This window comes from Garra rufa, chromosome 2 (genome assembly GCF_049309525.1).
Source record: "Garra rufa chromosome 2, GarRuf1.0, whole genome shotgun sequence".
Classification (NCBI taxonomy): domain Eukaryota; kingdom Metazoa; phylum Chordata; class Actinopteri; order Cypriniformes; family Cyprinidae; genus Garra; species Garra rufa.
The window spans coordinates 10,400,410-10,421,731 of NC_133362.1; the positions used below are offsets into that span (position 1 = coordinate 10,400,410).

Here is a 21,322-nt window from a genome sequence, read left to right on the forward strand (position 1 = left end):
AACCCTGAGGCCTGCGAAGACGCAGCCTGGGTGGACGTCTGTCCAGTTTATGCTGGACATCCTCTATGAGGAAGTGAAACAGGGAAGCAGTAACAGACACAAGCAGAAGTGCAACAGCAATGTTGTGATATTGTTTGGCATTAAGAACCAGTGGAAAAATACAACACAGCTTGAGCTATGTTAAGTGTATGGCACACACCCACTTAAAAAGGTCAAAATAAATGAGAAGTGTTATGAATACACAATAATAGCAATCATAAATGTTCCTATCAGACAAATTTACCTACTCAGTGAACTAGTCTTGTCCACAAACACATACAAAGGTCAAAAAAGGGTGTTTACGCAGGCTTGTGGGTTATTTGTGTTGTGTACCTGTGTCAGGGTCTGTAGCTCGTACCACAACCACAGATGTACCAATCCCAGCGGTCTCTCTGAGCCCCAGACGATTGTACTGCGACTGGGTGAAGACTGGAGACTCGTCATTTACGTCCTCCACATACACAATCACCTACAGACACAAACTCACTATTATATTCAGTACTTTTTTTAATGACGTTTATAGCTAATACAATATGCAGGTTATTAAACAATGTTAACTTGTAGTTATATAACTATGTACAGTAGGCATTGTTTTAGCAACCTCACATTCAAGTCTCACTCTATTCCAATATGCAAAGCACACTTCGCCTTTTAATCAGTTCCTGATGGATTAAATCAAGTTCTTTTCATCACTAAACATCCCTTTTTATTTGGAAATAAGTCACAATCTGAAGCAAACCAGGTTGCAAACAGTAACTTTAAAAACATATGTTAAATAAGTAGGTTTAAATGTATTATTCTAGGGTATGTTATATGATTTTTCACACACAAACACACCCTGACAGGGCTGCGCATGCTGCCCTGGTCACTGTTGTAGGCCTCCACCTCCAGCACATGAGAGCTGCGTGTTTCTCGGTCCAGAGCCACAGTTCCTCTGCTGATGAGTCCTGACAGACTGTCCATGTTAAACTGACCATTGTTGCCTGCAGATAGCAAATCACGCACATATGAGCCAAACTCTGAAGTACATCACATAAAGGCTGAGGTTGAAAACAATAGTGCAAATTTATAGTACTTTTCTTACAGAATATGTCTCTATTTGTTTAAACATGTCAAATAGAGTCATATATTTCTAAAAAAATAAATAAATAAAAATAAAGAAAATTGTTAATGTGGAAATATTTTATGACAATTAAGCATGTTTATGAATGCCAGTTTCTGCCAAATACAGAATAAAAATCAAAGGATTTTTATCTCACAATTTTTTTCTCGCAGTTCTGATATAAAGATATGAACTCTCAATTCTTAAAAAAAAAATTCAATGTTTTAAAAAAAATACATTTAGTAAAAATTCAGACTTTTTATTCTAAGAATAGCAAGTTTATATCTCAAAATTTTGACTTTTTTTAAACTTAAAATCAAAGTCTGAGCGGTTTCAACTGAAAGAAAGTTGCTCTGACTGATCTTAAAATATATCAGTGCCTTTGTTTTGTCTTTAGATGCATACAGTAATGTTTTTTTTCTAAGGCACATTTATGACAATGAGATACACGTCCTAATTGAACAAGGGCCTAATCCTGGCTTAGTCTAAGCCCTGTTCGTGAAACCGGGCCTATATCTCAAAGTTTTGACTTTTCTTGTCAGAATTGTGAGTTTGTATCTCGGAATTTGTATGACTTTCCAGATTTGCGAGATTATATCTCTGCATTTGGACTTTTCTTCTCAGATTCGAGAGTTCATATCTTGGAATTTAGACTTTTCTCAGAATTGTAAATTTATATTAATATTGGACGACTTTTCAGAATTGTGAGTTTATATCTCTGCATTTTAACGTTTCTTCTCAGAATTGCGAGTTTATATCTCGGAATTTTTACTTTTCTTAGAATTACGAGTTTATACCCGGGAATTTGGACTTTTCTTTTCAGAATTGAGAGTTTATATCCCCCGGAATTTAGACTTTTTTTTTTTTTTTTTTTTTTTTAGAATTGAGTGTTTAAATCTCTCTTTTTTTTTTTTTTTTTTTCTCAGAATTTAGTTTAGAGTTTATATCTCAGAATTTGGACTTTTCTTTTCAGAATTGAGAGTTTATACCCCAGAATTTGGACTTTTCTTTTTTTCAGAATTGAGTGTTTAAATCTCAATTATTTTATTTATTTTTTTCTCAGAATCTCAGAATTTGGACTTTTCTTTTCAGAATTCAGAGTTTATACCCCAGAATTTGGACTTTTCTTTTCAGAATTGAGTGTTTAAATCTCAAAATTTCGATTTTTTTTTTATTTATTTTTTTAGAATTGTGAGTTTATATCTCAGAATTTGGACTTTTCTTTTCAGAGTTAAGTTTATTCCCCAGAATTTGGACGTTTCTTTTCAGAATTGAGAGTTTATACCCCGGAATTTGGACTTTTCTTGTCAGAATTGAGAGTTTATACCCCAGAATTTGCCTTTTGTTTTCAGTTAAGTTTACTCCGGAATTTTGACTTTTCTTTTCAAAATTGAGTGTCTAAATCTCAAAATTTAGATTTATTTTAGAATTGTATATATCTCAGAATTTGGATATTGGTTTATATGTCAAAATTGAGATTTTTCTTCTCAGAGTTTATGAGAAATGTCCAAATTTAGATATAAACACTCAATTCTGAGAAGAAAAATCTAAAATTTTGACATATGACCCCCCCCCCCCCCCCCCCATAAAAAAAGAGAAGAAATGTCCAAATTTAGATCTCAGAACTGTAAGTTTGTATCTCGGAATTCTAAATTATATTTTGCAATTCTGAGGGGGAAAAAATCAGAAAGAAAATGTAAAAATTAAATGAAAAAAAAAAAAGTAAGAAATTTAATATTTCTCAGATAAAATCAGCTGCCTTTCTTTCTTTTTCTTTATTTTTTTAAATTAAATTGGTTTTGAGGAAAACAAGATTCCATACATTTTCCTCGTAATGCTTACAGTATGCCACAGATTACTAAGAATTGACTAAAGACTAAAACGTTCAAAATATTTCTATACAAAGATTTTTGTACACTATTTTTGTACATTATATAGTGCAACAATGTTTGTTAGTTTACTAGATTTTTGGAATGCATCTGAAAAAGGCATTGATATTTGACAACAGCAAACAGGAAGAAATAAAAAGTTACCGGAGAGAATCCTGTACAGAACTCTTCCATTCTCCCCCTGATCTGCATCTGTGGCCTGAACCTGCAGACGGACATAAACACACGTAACCAAACACGTACACAGGCATATACTACTAAATAAAGAGAGTGAAAGTAACACTTAACACACTGCACACCCACACAAGCTTAAATTATATTACGTAACCACAACATATGATGTTTAAACACATAATCAAACTCTCAAATAGACTAATGCTCAATTAATAGTTACATCTACAACCATATTTGGAATAAATAACTGCTGACTGTTTATGATTCCTAAGTAATAGCAATTTGTTCAAATAATATAGAATGTTTAATAACAGGTTCAAATAAGGCCTGTCTGATGAAAATTTAGTATCAGAACTATCGGTTTTATTTTTGCAGTGGTTTGGTGCCAATAGTGGCACAAAAATGAAACACTAATCCTTTGGTCATCAAGGCATGACTATCAACTCATACAGGCTTTAAAACACACACAACTCATATAAATCTGGGAAACAATGAGCAGAAGTTGTTCCTGAAAACATTTACACACGTAAATTCATCATGTTAAGCAGTAAAACCATTTAGCACACACTGAATACATCCGTATATTAGTCAAATCCTTCTGACAGTGAGGAGGACGGCCCCTCCTTCAGACTCATTAGCCTTATAAAAAGATGTGGAGAGGAGAAGAAAGGAGTAGGGGATGAGGAGGAGGAGGGGGAGAGAAAGAAAGAAGGGTCTAGGGGGGTCTCTTGGAGAGAGATGAATAGAACAGGCAGACCGGACCATACCAACACATGGGGGGTTAAAACTTGAGACTGAAAGTTTGGCTCAGAATGAGCATTTACTTCAAGAAAGACACTGCCATGGTCTGCTGATCGTAAAACACACACAAAAAAGACTGAGAGATTGATTTAGAGTCTCTGAACGGATATCACATATTCTGATCCCCATCTTCAAGGCGTCTCATCTCCAACGCTCCTGGTGACAACGTGATTTGAATCAAAGGGGAACTTTGGAAGAGTAACCAACTGCATTTAACGCTAAAAGGTAAAGCTGAACCACAAAGTAGGCTATCTGAAAAATAATTGTTATTCAATGAACCCCTTTTTAAAACAAGCTGTGTTTTAGATGCTGGTGTCTTTTTAATTTTTCTTCTCCGGGGCAATAAAGCTATGCTGGTTACCAAACCTGCACTAACCAGCACAAACCAGCATGGACAATCATTCAGCAGTGATAACACCATTTTATTTTGCCATGATGTCAGTCAAAAATTACATGGGACAACATAAGTTATGTTAGCATTGTATTTTACTCATTCATGGACGGTGTTGTGGAAAGTTACTTTTAAAAGTAATGCATTACAATATTCAGTTACTCCCTAAAAAAGTAACTAATTACGTTACTTAGTTGCTTTTTATGGAAAGTAATGAGTTACGTTACTTTTGCATTACTTCTTAAATCTGGGCAGGGCTTGCTTGTTTGTTTTTAATATAAAAAGTTCTATTTTTGGCAAATGTAAAAGCCTTTTTACACCAAAAGCCTCAAACTTAGAGAAAAGTAAATTCACATCTGTATAGACCACAGAAGAAAAAATGTCAACTCTTAATAAGCAATAAAAAAGGAAAACAAATGTTAGATCATCTTGAGTAGTTTTTGCTTATTCGTATAGATGAATTGGATCATCGAAGTTCGGCAGCAAAGACATTGGTTAATAAAATGGGATTAAATACATGAAGGATATTTGTATTATTTAACATATTTAATTATTGCAGGTTTGCGTTGAATTTCACTATTTTTATTAATTTTGAGGAATAATGTATCTGTTTTTTTAGTGAGTAAGATGAATTAATGCATGTTCACATTTATTCTAGAACTAAAGTAACTCGCAATTTCTCTCAACATGGGGACAGGAGAGCTTTTAATCAATAAATGGGGGAAAAAAGTAACTGCCGTTACTTATTTGAAAAAGTAACTCAGATATTTCCTTGTCAATTAAAAAGTAATGCGTCACTTTAGTAGTTAATTCGAAAAAGTAATATTATTACGTAAACTGCGTTACATGTAACGCGTTACCCCAACACCGTTCATGGATATGGATTGTCGGAAATCACAGATTTTATTATATGGGGAAATAGTGAATGAAACTGTGTAATTGTGGATACAACTGTAGCCACTAGTGCACTACAATACATAAAATTATTTTCTTACTTAATTTAGTCTTTTTTAAAACAAGACATTCTTGTCCAGGATTCAAAATCCTTCTTGTTTTAGGAATTTTTTTATATTTTGGCTGAAAACAAGACAAAAATCTAAAAAAAAGAGCCTTTTTTGCAGTGTACTATTAAACATTTAATTTTTTTTCAGCAAGAACAGAATAAATTAATCAAAAGTGAAAGTTAAGACTTTTAGATTGTAGCAAAATTCTATTTCAAATATGATTCTATTTCAAATTTATAAATGCTGTTCTTTTGAACATTTTTCGCCAGTTTATCAACTGTTTTCAACATTTATAATAATAAGAAATCAGCATATTCAAACCAGCATATTAAAATGATTTCTGAAGTACACTGAAGAACTGGAGTAATGATGCTGAAAATTCAGCTTTGCATCAATGGAATAAATCACTTTTTTAAATATACTAAATAGAAAGCTGTTATTTTAAATTAAATTTGAAACAAAAACTCATTGAAATATTTTCCCCCAAAAATCCCTTTACTTTAGAAACAGATTTTTCCTGCCTACATCTGATGTGTGCATAAATACATTTCAGCAAATCCATACAGCGGTAACTAATGAAGTGTTCCACTAACAATAGTTCTCGTTTGAGTGGCCTTTTCAGCCTGTTTGTGGCATTTAAGATGAAGAATAATTTCATGTCTCAATGTGTTTTCACCAAAGCGATAAGTCACACTCTATGTGCTCAGAATTTAACATGCTGACATTTAGGAGCAGAGAGGCAGAGTAATTGGAGACTTGAGTGCTAGACTGGGCATGTGTGTGTTTCAGATGGATTGAGAGTTATTTTAACAGTCCCAATTTAGCTCGCAAAAAAATGAAAAGAAATTCAACAAGCCACTTTTCTCATCTGACTGCTCACTTAGTGGGGCACCAACCATTTTTAATGTCAAATGCCATTTTAAATGTGTGTTTACGGAAGCGATGTAAGAAACATACTGTACTCAATGCAAGTAGTAAAAAAAAATCTGTTTGTATGTAATTAACATGTATTTCTGCTCCAACCTGGAGGTCAGCTTAACCTGCCCTAAACATAATTGATTCTAGTGATACTAAAGACCTTGATTAGCTGATTCAGATGTTTAAATGAGGTTGGAACTAAACTCTGCAGGACTGTGGCCCTCCAGGATCCAGACTGGACAGCCACTGTTACTGTGATGGTGATACTGTTTAAAGGATTAGTTCACTTCCAAAATAACTATTTCCTGATGATTTTTTTTTACCCTCATGTCATCCAAGATGTTCATGTCTTTCTTTCTTTAGTCGCAAAGAAATTACGTTTTTGAGGAAAACATTTTAGGTTTTTTTCTCTATATAGTGGACTTACATGGTTCCCAAAGGTTTGAAATTCCAAATTGCAGTTTCAATGCAGCTTCAAAGGTCTCTAGACAATCCCAGCTGAGGAATAGGAGTCTTACCTTGCAAAAATCTGTTTTACTTTTTATCCACAAATGCACATTTTGCATTAGCTCTGCAATGTGCATACGCATTGTCACGCATTGCGCAATCACGCTGGAAAAGTCACGTGCGCTTAGTTCTTAGGGTAGGGTAGAAAACTCCATCTCTTTTTCTCCTCCAACTTCAAACTGTCCAACATTTTACCTTTTTTTGTAAAGGATGTTTGACTTTCTTTGCACGTTCGATCTGTAAACCCTGGGTCGATACTTCCGCCTACGTCATGCGTGCATGACTACGTAATGTGTGAAGTCGAGTATATGAAGTCATTTGTAGTTAAAAAGTATATAAATCAGTTTTTTTCTTAGAAAATGGCAGAACGCTTTACTAGATAAGACCCTTATTCCTCCTCTGGGACTGTGTAGAGCCCTTTGAAGCTGCACTGAAACTGCAATTTGGACCTTCAATCCAGTGGTAACCACAGAAGTCCACTATATGGAGAAAAATCTTGGAATGTTTTCCTCCAAAAAACTTATTTTCGACTGAGGAAAGAAAGACATGAACATCTTGGATGTCATGGGGGTGAGTAAATTATCAGGAAATTTTAATTCTGGAAGTGAGCTAATAGTTTAGCTTGCATACACTGCAGAAAATTACTTCTTAGTGTTTAATTAGTCTTTTTCCATTAAAAAATATCTAAAAAAACAAGATCAAATTATGTAACTACACTTTAAAAAAAAAAAAGGGCATCACGATGCCATAGAAGAACCTTTTTTTGTCTAAATGGTTCCATAAAGAACCTTAAACATCTGAAGAACTTTGTTTCACAAAAGGTTCTTTGTGGAGAAAGAAGGTTCTTCAGATTATAAAAGCTAAGAAAGAGATGGTTCTTTGTGGAACCAAAAATGGTTCTTCTATGGCATCACTTGAAGAACCTTTTAAAGCACCTTTATTTTTAAAAGAGTACAGTAATGCGGTATATGATATTAAAAGTGTGAGACAAAATGCAATTGCAATATGCTTTGTTTTTTTCACTTATTTTTACATTTTGCTAGCGCAAGACACACACAATAAAAATGCTCATGTCAGTGCTGTTTCTCATGTTCTTGTTTTAAGGATTTAGATATTTTGACTTGGAATTGACAAATAAAGTCAAACCAAAATTTATTGCGACACCTTCAACTTTTCTCACATTATCACAGTTTATTCACTATAGTTTAGAAAATGGTAATAAAATATAACAAGAACTCAGAGTTAAATTGAGTCAGAACAAATTCATCTTGATAATGTCAGATAACATTGATAGAAAGGTACGTAATAGATTGCAATCAATTAAAAATTCAGACAACTGTTAGTATGACAATATTTACACAACTATCAATATTATATTAACCAATTACCAAGCAATGCTTAATTTTTTTTTTCAGTCTGTGGTGTAAAAAGGTCACATTAGCAATTTAAAGAAACAATTAAGCATGATCAGGTCAAAGTATCTGAATAAGTTTTGGTCTCAAATTTGTATCAATTTTACTGGTAGTCCACTGTTATGATTTTTTTTGGAGGGCGGGGTATAATATATCACAGTTTGCTTTATTTTGCTATCCTCACTTACATATATGAACTACAGTGCTCTGCACCCACTAGTAAAAAAAAGTATCGAAAATTATATCTGGTGTCTGAATAATTTTTGCTTTGACTGTAACTTTAAGAATTGGTGCCAGATTTTCTTCCAGCTGTAGCTCAGCCATTACAGTAGCTGATCTGCATGACCAAAATTACCGAAATAGGTGACATTGAGAAGCGAGAATGTTATGCATATGTGTTGCATTATGAGTCCCTGTATGGCACATTTCCAAACACAACAATGCATGAAATTGTGGGTGCAGCTAGAAGTGTTTGTGTTCATGTACTTGAGTAGTTTTTTCTGAGAATGAAAGAGAGAGAGAAAGAGACTCTTGCTAATCTGTAATCAATACAGTGCAATATAAATCTACTGTACTTTGACCTTTCTTGACATTTCTTTAAAGAAATCGCTCAGTCATTCTGTTAGTCTTATAGAGTGCTCTGAGCACCATGTGTAGAGCTGCAAGATGGTGAAGATGATTAGGTGTGTGTAGGTGTGCAGTCCCACCACCACAAACCACCACTCAGTACCTAGAGGGAAATGTGCTCAGATGTTGCTCTGTCACTGCTCAGAAGACTTCTTGACCTGTTTCTTTTAAGTATTAACATTGCTTCAGATGTTCCTCCTGCAAGTCCTAAGGAGCAGTGTTATTTTAATCATATCTTACAGTAATTAATGTGATTTTATTTTTAGTTTTCATTTTCATTTTAGTTTTAGTAATTTTGTTATATGCTTTAGTCATTTTGTTAAAAAAAATTTTTTATATTTTCTCATAACTTTAAGTTTTTAGGTTTAAGTTTAATATTAATATTTTGTGATTTTTTTTGTTAAAACAATTAATTGTAATTTTTAAATTTAAATTTTAGTAAGTCCATTTTAGTTTTAGTTAATAAAAACACTGCTTAGAAGAAATTAAATGCACACAATTTATATACATTAGTCACAAGTTTTTATGCTTTTTAAAGAAGTATCTTTAAAGTCTCACTAAGCCTGCATTTATTTGATCCAAAGTACCTCAAAACAGTAACATTTTATAATATTTTTACTATTTCAGATAACTGCTTTTTTATTTGAATATATTTTAAAATGTAATTTATTCCTGTGATCAAATCTACATTTTCAGCATCATTACTCCAGTCTTCAGTGTCACATGATCCTTCAGAAATCATTCTAATATACAGATTTGCTGTTCAAGAAACATTTTTAATAATTATTATTGTCAATATGTAAAACAGTTAAATTAAACAGCACATTTTTTCAGGAATCTTAGATGAATAGAAAGATTAGCATTTATCTGAAATAAAAAGCTTTGTGTGTGTATATATATATATATATATATACAGTAGTCAACATTTGAAGTGCATCAAAAAAGTTAATCAAATTTGTTAATTGTTTTAGTTTTAGAACAACTTTGATAAAAGTTGTTGATCCATAGTATGTAAATGCAAGCCATATTTGGGGGTTATAGAAATGACAGAAATTATAGAAATTAATACTTTCATTTAGCAAGGATGCTTTAAATTGCTATTCAGCTGTTTTCAACATAATGATAATAAAAAAAGTTTTTTGAGCAGCACATCAAAATATTAGAATGATTTCTGAAGGATCATGTGACACTGAAGACTGAGTCTTTTTAACAATGCTAAAAAAATTCTGCTTTGAAATCACAGGAATAAATTACATCTTAAAATATATTCAAATAAAAGCAGTTATTTTAAGTAGTAAAAATATTTCCAAATTTTACTGTTTTTGCAGTACTCAGGATCAAATAAATACAGGCTTGGTGAGCAGAAGAGACTTCTTAGTGTAAAACTGTACAATTATAAGCGCGGAGCTCAGGAAATGAGATCATGATCTTAAGACTTTTGATCGCAGATTATCTTGACAATTCTGAGTATGCTGCGAGACAGTATCAATATCTCACATGTGAGATTACTAAGATCCACAGAAGAAGATTCCCCTTGTGAGAATGCTTGAATTGCATAATGATTTGCTTTCGGATCACTATGACACATGCAAGGCTGTATAGCTTGCGTTTACATACTTGCATAGACGTTTTAGGCCTTAAAAGACAGTCCATTTACTCTCCATCTCTTTGCTGCCTAAGAGAAACAACTGAGATATTAAACAGATTCTTTCTAAGCGTACACACACACCTGTTAACCACATCCTGGCATCTTGCATGCGTCTTGCTCAAGCACACATTCACACTTTTGCACAAGCCTAAACCCAGAGTAAACACCTACATCTTTATTATAAACATGCTCCACTTAACCCAGATTTAACTCTTCCTGTTTTGCATCATCTCTACAGATCCAGACACAACATGGATGTTCCCTTCAACCAGTCCCTCTCTAATCTCTCACTTGCGGTCACCCCAACATCTCCACCTCTGGATCTTCACCATCCCCTCCCGACCATCATCATCATCGTGTGCCTCTTCGTTCTGTTCGGGGGCTTTGTGATCATTCTGGCGGTGGGCTGCCCGTCGGGAGGGTCCTGGGGTGTGGATGGTGACTGCGGCCCAGCAGACGGTCTCTCGTGTGGGCAGACTCTGTCCAGCGAACCCCAGCTGAAGCTCTGGAAGCGTTTGGGCTCAATGAGACAATCATTTTCCTCTGCGCAGGCCTTTAGAAGACCGGTTCAGCCATATGTAGCTCAGAGCAGGAAGCAGTCAGGGTCGATGCCACCCGCAGAGTCAAAGTCAAATGACTCCCACACATACATTACTATACCGGTTCTTCTGCAGTATTCCACTGAGATATAAATGCTTTTATAATGATGCTGTCTTACTATATAGTACCTATATAGGCAGTGGCCTTCTAAGTGACTGATTAGAAGTGCATTTCATAGGTAACAACTATGTGTGCCACAGGAAACTTGACTCAAAATTGATTTCAAAGGAGTTGTAAGCTTTGTAACAAGCACAAAACACATCATAAGCAAATATGAAATAAAAACAATTACATTTAACTTAAACTGACTATTTTATGTATAATTTAATGTACTGAATGAAATGTATTTAGAGCTGACATTTCTATCAACTTTTTCACCATTTTGCCATTTTCACTCAATGCATTGCATTCTGGGTTTACTGTATCTTTTTTATGAAGGGTAGAGGTGATGCTGCCATGGTTATTATTATAACTAAAAATAAAAGTATTTAAAACTTTTTTGCTGATAAAAAAAGCCTAAATTAGCAATGTTGCTTTGGTAACTATCTAAATTAAGTTTAAAACAACTAACCAGAAATAAACTATAACAGAAATAAAAACAAACCTAAATAGCAATAAAAAAACACTAATTAAAATGACAAAAAAAGACAAACATTAAAATGGAAAAATAAACTAATATATAAAATGTATATTATACACACATAAATACATAAAATAAAAATGTATATATGTGACCCTGGACCACAAAACCAGTCTTATGTCGCTGGGGTATATTTGTAGCAATAGCCAAAAATACATTTAATGGGTCAAAATTATAGATTTTTCTTTTATGCCAAAAATCATTAGGATATTAAGTAAAGATCATGTTCCATGAAGATTTTTTTTGTAAAATTCCTATTATAAATATATCAAAATGTAATTTTTGATTATTAATATGCATTGTTAAGAACTTAATTTGGAGAACTTTAAAGGTGATTTTCTCAGTATTTTGATTTTTTTTTTGCCCCCTCAGATTCCTGATTTTCAAATAGATGTATCTCGGCCAAATATTGTCCAATCCTAACAAACCATACATCAATAGAAAGCTTATTTATTGAGCTTTCATATGATGTATACATCTCCGTTTTGGAAAATTTAACCTTATTCACATATTATATTTTATATTTATATATTAATATTTCTCTCTCTCTCTCTCTCTCTCTCTCTCTCTCTATATATATATATATATATATATATATATATATACTACAATATACAACATTAATATTATGTGCAATATATAATAACAAAAATATATATAATACAAAGATAAACTAAAATATAAAAAAGTTATATTATGTAACAATACACACACACACACACACACACACATTACAATAACAAGAAAACAACAGCAAAACATTAAGTTAAATAAATTCTATATATTACAATAACAAAAACAACAAATGAAAACAAAATAACAAAAATAAACTAATAAAATACATAGTGTTAGCTGTTTTGATTGAGATTAATTGAAAAGCACAATAAAAAAAAAACCTTTTGGAAATTAACTCTTCATATTTAAACACTAAAATATAACTGAATACTGCTTCAGAATCTAAAACAGCCAGAATCCATGTAATTGATCTATAATCCATGCTAAAAGATAACACTCTCCATGTGTTTTAAAGGTTAATGGAAATCTTTTATTTTATTTTATTTTATTTACCTTATTTACTGGAGTGTGTCTATGATTCCTTAAAATGCTTTCTAGCCTGTCAGCTTACTTTTGGAAAAGAGCTACAGATACATACCTATGAGTGCACAAACATGCACAATCAATGCAAACATGAAAGTAGAAACTGCGACCTCGGCTATCAGAACTGACGGTGAAAAGCCAACTCATTTCATTCACCATTCGCTTCAATCGAAACAAGACATGACGCAACAATCTGACCATACATTGGCCGCAACTCTACAAACAGCTGGACGTTGCCTGCATCACAACCTCTGCTGCTGTGGAGACTAACAGACATGACCTGAATGAGCAACAACCAGGTGCTCTCTGAGTAATAGTGGCCATTGTGACTGGGCATAAACAACATTACTATTTATTTACAGGAAATTCAGATTCATTTGCATGTATGTAACCCTAGGAGTGTTTGTCTTTACACATAAATTACACTTAAAAATGTGTGAATGTCATTGCATTAGAAACTAAAACAGTAAACCACTTTGCATTCATAAACAAACTCTGGTAGAACTGGTACTACTGACTTATTCTACTAACGTTTGATCAGCTACTCTTAAAATTTTTTTATTTCTAGCAACAAATGACATTTTCAACAGTTTAACTAGATTATTGTACTACTTACTCTCTCTCTCTCTAAAAAGTATTGCATTTATTTTTACTTCCTAAATCCCACATCAACCTTGATTAGTTGAACAATACAATAATAGAAATGAAACTGCTCTTTTAAATAATCCAAAATAATAATACAGAATTGCATAATTACTTTTGAACTGACCAATATAAAAAGGTTACATTAAAACATATATGTGACCCTGGACCACAAAACCAGTCTTAAGTCGCCGGGGCATGTTTGTAGCAATAGCCAAAAATACATTGTGTGGGTCAAAATTATAGATTTTTCTTTTATGCCAAAAATCATTAGGAAATTAAGTAAAGATCATGTTCCATGAAGATTTTTTTGTAAAATTCCTACTATAAATATATCAAAATGTATTTTTTGATTAGTAATATGCATGTTAAGAACTTAATTTGGAAAACTTTAAAGGTGATTTTCTCAGTATTTGGATTTTTTTGCACCCTCAGATTCCAGATTTTCAAATAGATGTATCTCGGCCAAATATTGTCCTATCCTAACAAACCATATATCAATAGAAAGCTTATTTATTGAGCTTTCATATGATGTATACATCTCAGTTTTGTAAAATTTAACCTTATGACTGGTTTTGTGGTCCTGGGTCACATATTTTAACCTTGTTAAATTTTGATGGTAAATTCACTATTGTTTTATGTAGAACTGATCTATAGTCTATACAGTATTTAATGCAATTACATCAGAAGTAACTGTAATTAAATTACAGAAAATTAAGAGTAATCCCTTACATTACTTTTTCAACACTGCATTTGACAGCCATAAAATGTTTATTTTGAATAGTATATCTATTGTTTTATCATTTAAAACTTCTTTTTGTGCAATGTTTTGCTGGATAAGTGTTTTGTGCTTTCTTAAAGTACTGTACTTGTGACTTTAAGTGTCCAGATTACTTTTTTTCTCTCAAATAACTGTTGTTTTGCCACTGTGACCCTGTTTTATTCCACGACTACAAAAAAAACCTTGCAATATCATCAAGGGATATTCCCCAAACTATCTTCAATAACACTTGAATATCAACTTCAATATATGGAAAGAGGTAAAAAAAAAAAAAAAAAAACTTTGATGAAATGAAAACGCCCTTTAGTCATCAGAGTTGTAGAACTTTGCAGAAATGATTCTGCTGACGCTCTAGAATTTTTAAAGTATCATCATGGTTACCCTATTATGGCATTTGTTGCCAGCCTAGAGAGTGTCACGGTTTCCAGCGGAACATGACGTCACAGAAAACCACTGAAAACAAGATAACGCTGCCATTGTTACAGACAAACACATCATGTAACAAACATACAGCTTCACGTGCTACTTCATAAAACCATGCAGTATTGTGATAGTTCTGCTGTTGTTTATTGCATTGAAATTTATTTTTTAATGTCCATGAGCATAGTTTATGGTCATTTTATGGAAATGTCCATTTTTTGTCACTAGCCTTTACAATTTCTTTATATTTTAAAATGAAACAATATGTTACTGTACTTGAACATTTACATCTTCTTAAACCATCAATGAGGCAATAGTTGGTTTTTTAATTAATTATATAGAATTCCAAGCACCACAAACTGCTCATCCCCACAGCCATGTGCAGAGAAAAAGTGCTTATTTATTTATTTATTTATTTACCATTTAAAATACAATAGAATTTAGTTTCACAAAAGGTTATTTGTGGAGAAAGAAGGTTCTTCAGATTATAAAAAGTTAAGAAAAAGATGGTTCTTTAAAGAACCTTTGACAGAATAGTTCTTTGTGGAACCAAAAATGGTTCTTCTATGGCAACACTGTGAAGAACGCTTTAAAGCACCCTAATAAGTGTGACTACATGTGCTAAAAAAAAGAGAAATAATATTTCATAGAAACCTTTAACACTATCAAAGAAGGTAACAAAATGGTACATATGGTCTTTAAATAAATGCAGAAAAAGATTTTAAAATATTATTAAGCTCTCATTTATGTGCATTCATAAAGTCAAAAGGTAATTCAATAATGTGGTCTAAGTTTAAATGTTATAAAAAAGAAACACATTTTAAGACATCTTGCCATACCAAAAGAGGACATTTCTGTAGAATTACTTAACTTTTATTGTCTGTGTGGTGTTGTTTTTGTGTACTGGAAGCTTGTGACACTAAAACAAATCCCTTGTATGTGCAAGCATACTTGGCAATAAAGCTCTTTCTGAATTCTGATTACGATTCTGAATATGAGCATGTGTACCTGTAATATGCTTGTTCCCCATGGTATATTCTCCAGGACTGTGGTCTCATAGCTGTTCTGGAGGAATATAGGCCTGTTGTCGTTGACGTCCAGCACCTCCACATATACTGTAGCTGTGCCTGTTCTCCGACCTCCCGCTGGACCGTTATCTATTGGAAAAGCATTAACAGTCTGGCCAAAACGGCTAGGAAATGCTACTCTCAGTACACATAAAACAGTACAGTACAAAGATAAAGGCTGTTCAGGATTACTGGGTAAGGATTTTTGGTAACACTTTAGATTAAAGAACACATTCACTGTTAACTAGTTTTTGCTCAAATAAACTCCTAATTTGCTGCTTATTGATAATAAACAAGGTATTTGTTGTTGTAGTTATGTTTAGGCATGGGAGAAAATTTCCTGATAATAATTTAATGTTTTTTGAGGAAAACACTCCAGGATTTGTCTCCATATAGTGGACTTCAATGGTGCTCATTGGGTTGAAGGACAGAATTGCAGTTTCAGTGCAGCTTCAAAGAACTCTACATGATCCCAGACCAGGAATAAGGGTCTTATCTAGTGAAACAATCGGCCATTTTCTTTAAAAAATTATATACATTTTATCGGTGTTAATTTCATTGACAAATAATTTTCATTATCATTTTTGTCAACGTAATTTTTTCACCACCAAAAATGAGACAATAAAAATAAACAACAACTTGTTTTGAATGACAAAAACCTTTTTGTCAATGAATAAAAAAAGAGATGAAAAAGTTAGGGAGGGACAATTTGAGAAGAGATTAATTCAGAAAAAATGTGCTGCGTGGTTAGGAGGTTAGATGCATACTTTTGAACTGTATCATAGCCTATTGATATCGGCAGGATACAAGCTGGCATACATATGCTGCACGTCTTATAAAATGTAAAAAAAGGTCAATATCTGGGAGTAAGAGAAGAGCAGACATACGGATAAATTTGACGACGCGCAAAAAAAAAAAAAAAGGCGCACACACCGAAGCAGAAACAAATCTCTCAAAGCACATGAGCACTCTTTGGTGTCTCATGAACGGAGAAATACAATAAACTGATATTGAATTGTCCGTTTTGATGAGTATTCACATAAACACTTGGTTACGTCTTAGGTGAATGTAAACAGTTTGGAGAATATCAGACATTTATCAGTACATTGCATCCGCGCATTTAGTTTTAAAGGGACAGCAGCCTAACTTAATTGCTATTGTCTGTGACACTAATGTTAATCAAGCAACAAAAGTCATAAAATCACTCACTGCTCTTGACTGAATCACTTTAGTAGCCCTAATAAATATTCATTTAAATTTATTTATAAAAAAAAATATGTCTGCTCGGTTAGTTCTTCGTCTGTGTACTTAGGTTCAAAAACGTAGGGCAATAAAGTCCATCTCAGTTTCTGCTCCTACTTCAAAATCGTCTGACATCGTTGTTTTACCTTTATTTTTTAATATAGGGAGTTTGACTTTCTTTGCACGTTCGATCTGTAAACCCTGGGTCGGCACTTCCGCCTACGTCATGCGTGCATGATTACGTAATGTGTGAAGTCGAGCTAGTGCAAGACAAGCATTTGTGGTTAAAAAAAAAAAGTGTATAAAAATTTCTTAGAAAATGGCAGATTGTTTTGCTAGATAAGACCCTTATTCCTTGGCTGGGATCATGTAGGGCCCTTTGAAGCTGCACTGAAACTGCAATTTGGACCTTCAACCCATTGGCTCCCATTCAAGTCCACCTTCTTGGAATGTTTTCCTCAAAAAATGTAATTTCTTTCGCCTAAAAGAAGAAAGACATGAACATCTTGGATGACATGGGGGTGAGTAAATGGTCAGGAAATGTTAATTCTGAAAGTGAACTTCTCCTTTAATAGGGAATAGTGTTCCCCAATCTAAAAGATTATTTTACACATATTAGACTGTGTCATAACCCTGGGAACCCTGACCATAACCCTGATCAACATAAAAACACTCTAAACACAGCGTGTATGACTCATATCTTCACTGGTCTTACATGGTAGTACTAGTCATCTTTAAATAAACATTAGTACCATATGACTGTGCCAAAACTGGCCTGAGCCACATACTAAAAACCCATAGAAGACAAACATTCACAGTCTTGGCTTACCACATTCACTGGTGTTGGTGAAAAAAGTGTTAGGATAGAAAAATATAATTATAAGATAGAAAAAAAAAACATTCACTGGTATTGGTATAAAAATAGTTAGTCAGGAAAAAAAAACTATATAAAACAATGTGTGACCCTGGACCACAAAACCAGTCTTAAGTAGCACAGGTATATTTGTAGCAATAGCCAAAAATACATTGTATGGGTAAAAATTATTATAGATTTTTCTTTTATGCCAAAAATGATTAGGATATTAAGTAAAGATCATGACATTTTGTAAATTTCCTACTGTAAATATATCAAATCTTAAATTCTGATTAGTGATATGCATTGCTAAGGACTTCATTTGGACAATTTTAATAGCAATTTTCTCAATATTTAGATTTTTTTTGCACCCTCAGATTCCAGATTTACAAATAGTTGTATCTCGGCCAAATATTGTCTTATCATAACAAACCATATATCAATAGAAATCTTTTTATTCAGCTTTCAGATGATGTATCTCAGTTTCGAAAAAATAGACACTTATGACATGGTATATATATATATATATATATATGACTAAAAATACATATTTGCATGTAAAACGACTTGGAAGAGTGTTTGTGTTTGTGCTTAAAATACTATTCCCAGAGTCATGCGTTCTGGTCTTTGAAAACGTGCATTTCATGTCCTCGTAATTAACGTTTATAATCAGATAAAACTACTGATGGACTTGATATAATATTTCTAAGTATTGAAAAAAGTGGGCAGCACATTTTCGAAGAAACCCATTAATCAGGTATTAGAACAGCTGCTGCATTTCTAAACGCCACACTCAAGTCGAACAGGAAACCACAACACTTGGTTTAAACTCAGTGTCATTTAGACAGGAAGCAGCAGAAGATCATACCACATGTGCATGCAAACATGCATAACCAATTGTTTTTACACCTATATGAAACTCACCAATGGCTTCAATCACTAGCCTGTACGAGGCCTGAGTCTCGCGGTCCAGACTCACAACTGTCCGTACTACTCCGGTCCGGAAACCCACACTGAACTTTCCATCTTGGTTCCCTCCTATAGAGACACACAAACACAGACTGAGAAATCACACATCCTGACTCAGTTCCATACCCTAGTGTGCTGCCTTCAAAGACAAAATAACTAAAATCGAACCTCATGATTTTGAATGTGCTACCTGTGTGTTGTCATACAAATAGCATTCCTCAACTGGTTTCAATGGAGTTTGGCCTTAGCATGTTGCTATGATGATATAGTGCTGTTCTAATGAACGTAAAATAATACAACACACATTTTTGGCAAAACAGAAATTCAAAAAAACTTTTTTAACTATGCTTAAATACTTTTTGCAAAGATGATTATGTGGCGCTTGTCTAATGAGCATAATATACATAGCACGCACAAATATTTGGTAAAAATGTTGATTTTAAAAAAAAATCAATTTAAATAAGGTAATGATGTGGATAGCACACATAATTATATGTGACTCTGGACTACAAAACCAGTTTTAAGTAGTGCAGGTATATTTGTAGCAATAGGCAAAAATACACTGTATGGGTTTTTTAATGTCAAAAATCATTAAGATATTAAGTAAAGATCATGAAGATATTTTGTACATTTCCTACAGTTTGATTAGTAATATATGTATATATACCATAATATGTATTTGTAAGAACTTGGACAACTTTAAAGGTAATTTTCTCAATATTTTAATTTTTTTGCACCCTCAGATTCCAGATTTTCAAATAATTGTATCTCGGCCAAATATTGTCCTATCTTAAAGCATTCATCAGTGGAAAGCTTCTTTATTCAGTTTCAGAGGATGTGTGCTTCATCTGTCACTTAAAAGCAGCTTTTTCCCCACTGAGCTTATTGCAATGCATTGCAATACTCCTTTAAAATGCTGCCTACTCTATATAGGCCGCTCACTGAATTTTGGAACAGAGCCTTAGCTTCACATCTGTTGAAAGCAGCCACAACCCCAAGTGTGGCTGCATCAGCACAAACTTACTCGCACCCTCTGATCTGTGACCTTCTGCACTCTGACCTGTGATAAAATAGCTGAGCTCTGCATTCAGACCCGCGTCATTATCTGTGCAGTTCAGTCTGACCACCACGTAATCCCGGGGCACGTTTTCATCCAACGATACGTTATAAACGCTGGGGAAGAAGGTCGGCGTCTCATCATTTACGTCCAAAACTGCACAGAAAGAGTGAAGGACATTAAGTCGATTTAGCATTTGCATCTAAACACAGCTGGGCAGTGATTCTGCTGCGTACCTGTGATAGTGAGAGTACTTGAGGAAGTTCGTGGAAACTGGCCCGCGTCATACGCAATAATCCTCAGGTAATACTGGCCAATCTGCTCACGGTCCAGCACTGCGGTGGAAAACAGGACTCCAGTGGTGGTGTTGAGTCTGAAGTCCAACCGTGGCATCCCCATCTGAAGGGCCATGGTTACCGCACCATTGTCAGCTTCATCAAGGTCCTGCACTTGCACCTGAGGGGGGGAAACCAGCAGGGGGCAGCAGAGCACAGGACAGTTTTATTACAAGAACTTTAGTAGAAGTGGACATTTAATCAAAGATGACCTTAAAAGTGGTACTAACCCCTTCGTATCGAAAAAGTATTTATTTGGTCAAAAATACAGCAAAAACAGTAATATTGCGACCCCCCCCCCCCCCCCCTACAATTTAAAATAACGGCTTTCTATTTTAATATATTTTAAAATCGAATTTATTTCTGTGATGCATAGCTGAATTTTCAGCATCATTACTCCAGTCTTTAGTGTCACATGATCCTTCAGAAATCTTTCTATTATGCTGATTTGCTGATCAAGAAACATTTTTTTCCATTACCAATTTTATTAATAATTTTACTTTATTTTGTGCATACTTTGTGCATCAGAATTATTTGAAAAATACAAAGTTCAAAAGAATAGCATTTATTTGAAATATAAATGTTTGTAACATTATAAATGCTACCTTGGAATCATTTAATTAGTCCTTTCTGAAATAATGACTCAAAATTTTGAACCGTAAATGTAACTAAACTTAAAATTTCTAATAAAAATATTTATATTTATGATCATTCTATCTGGGGTTGAAAGGATGACTTTTCCCTACAAAAACATTATTGACAAAATATCAAATACACTCCTTTGCATCAAGTTAAATCCCTGGAGATCTCTGGCTGTCAAGTTCAGTTCCAGTTTTGCTTGGTTTATTTCTAAAACAATTTTTTTTATCAGAATTTGAACCCAGGTCCCCTTGCATACTAAATGAAATGCCAGTCTTTGCTTGTTGAATATTTAAAGAAGTTCACTTCCAGAACAAAAAATGTACAGATAATTTACTCACCCCCTTGTCATCCAAGATGTTGATGTCTTTCTTTCTTAAGTCGTGAAATTTTTTTTTTTTTTTGAGGAAAACATTTCAGGATTTTTGTCCATATAGTGGACTTCTGTGGTGTTCGCGAGTTTGATC

The 21,322-nt window shown here is 33.6% G+C and overlaps 1 protein-coding gene across 1 annotated transcript in view; it reads right to left on the reverse strand.

The window, feature by feature from the left end:
- cdh23 (cadherin-related 23) overlaps positions 1 to 21,322 on the reverse strand; it is a 317,998-nt gene that overhangs the window by 58,396 nt on the left and 238,280 nt on the right. Inside the window, exons 23-29 of the mRNA XM_073834861.1 lie at positions 20,118 to 20,337; positions 19,885 to 20,037; positions 18,780 to 18,893; positions 15,702 to 15,850; positions 3,175 to 3,235; positions 877 to 1,022; positions 373 to 508 (exon numbers count right to left, since the gene is read on the reverse strand). Coding sequence (XP_073690962.1) covers positions 373 to 508; positions 877 to 1,022; positions 3,175 to 3,235; positions 15,702 to 15,850; positions 18,780 to 18,893; positions 19,885 to 20,037; positions 20,118 to 20,337 — 979 coding nt within the window. The remainder of the gene's footprint in view (positions 1 to 372; positions 509 to 876; positions 1,023 to 3,174; positions 3,236 to 15,701; positions 15,851 to 18,779; positions 18,894 to 19,884; positions 20,038 to 20,117; positions 20,338 to 21,322) is intronic.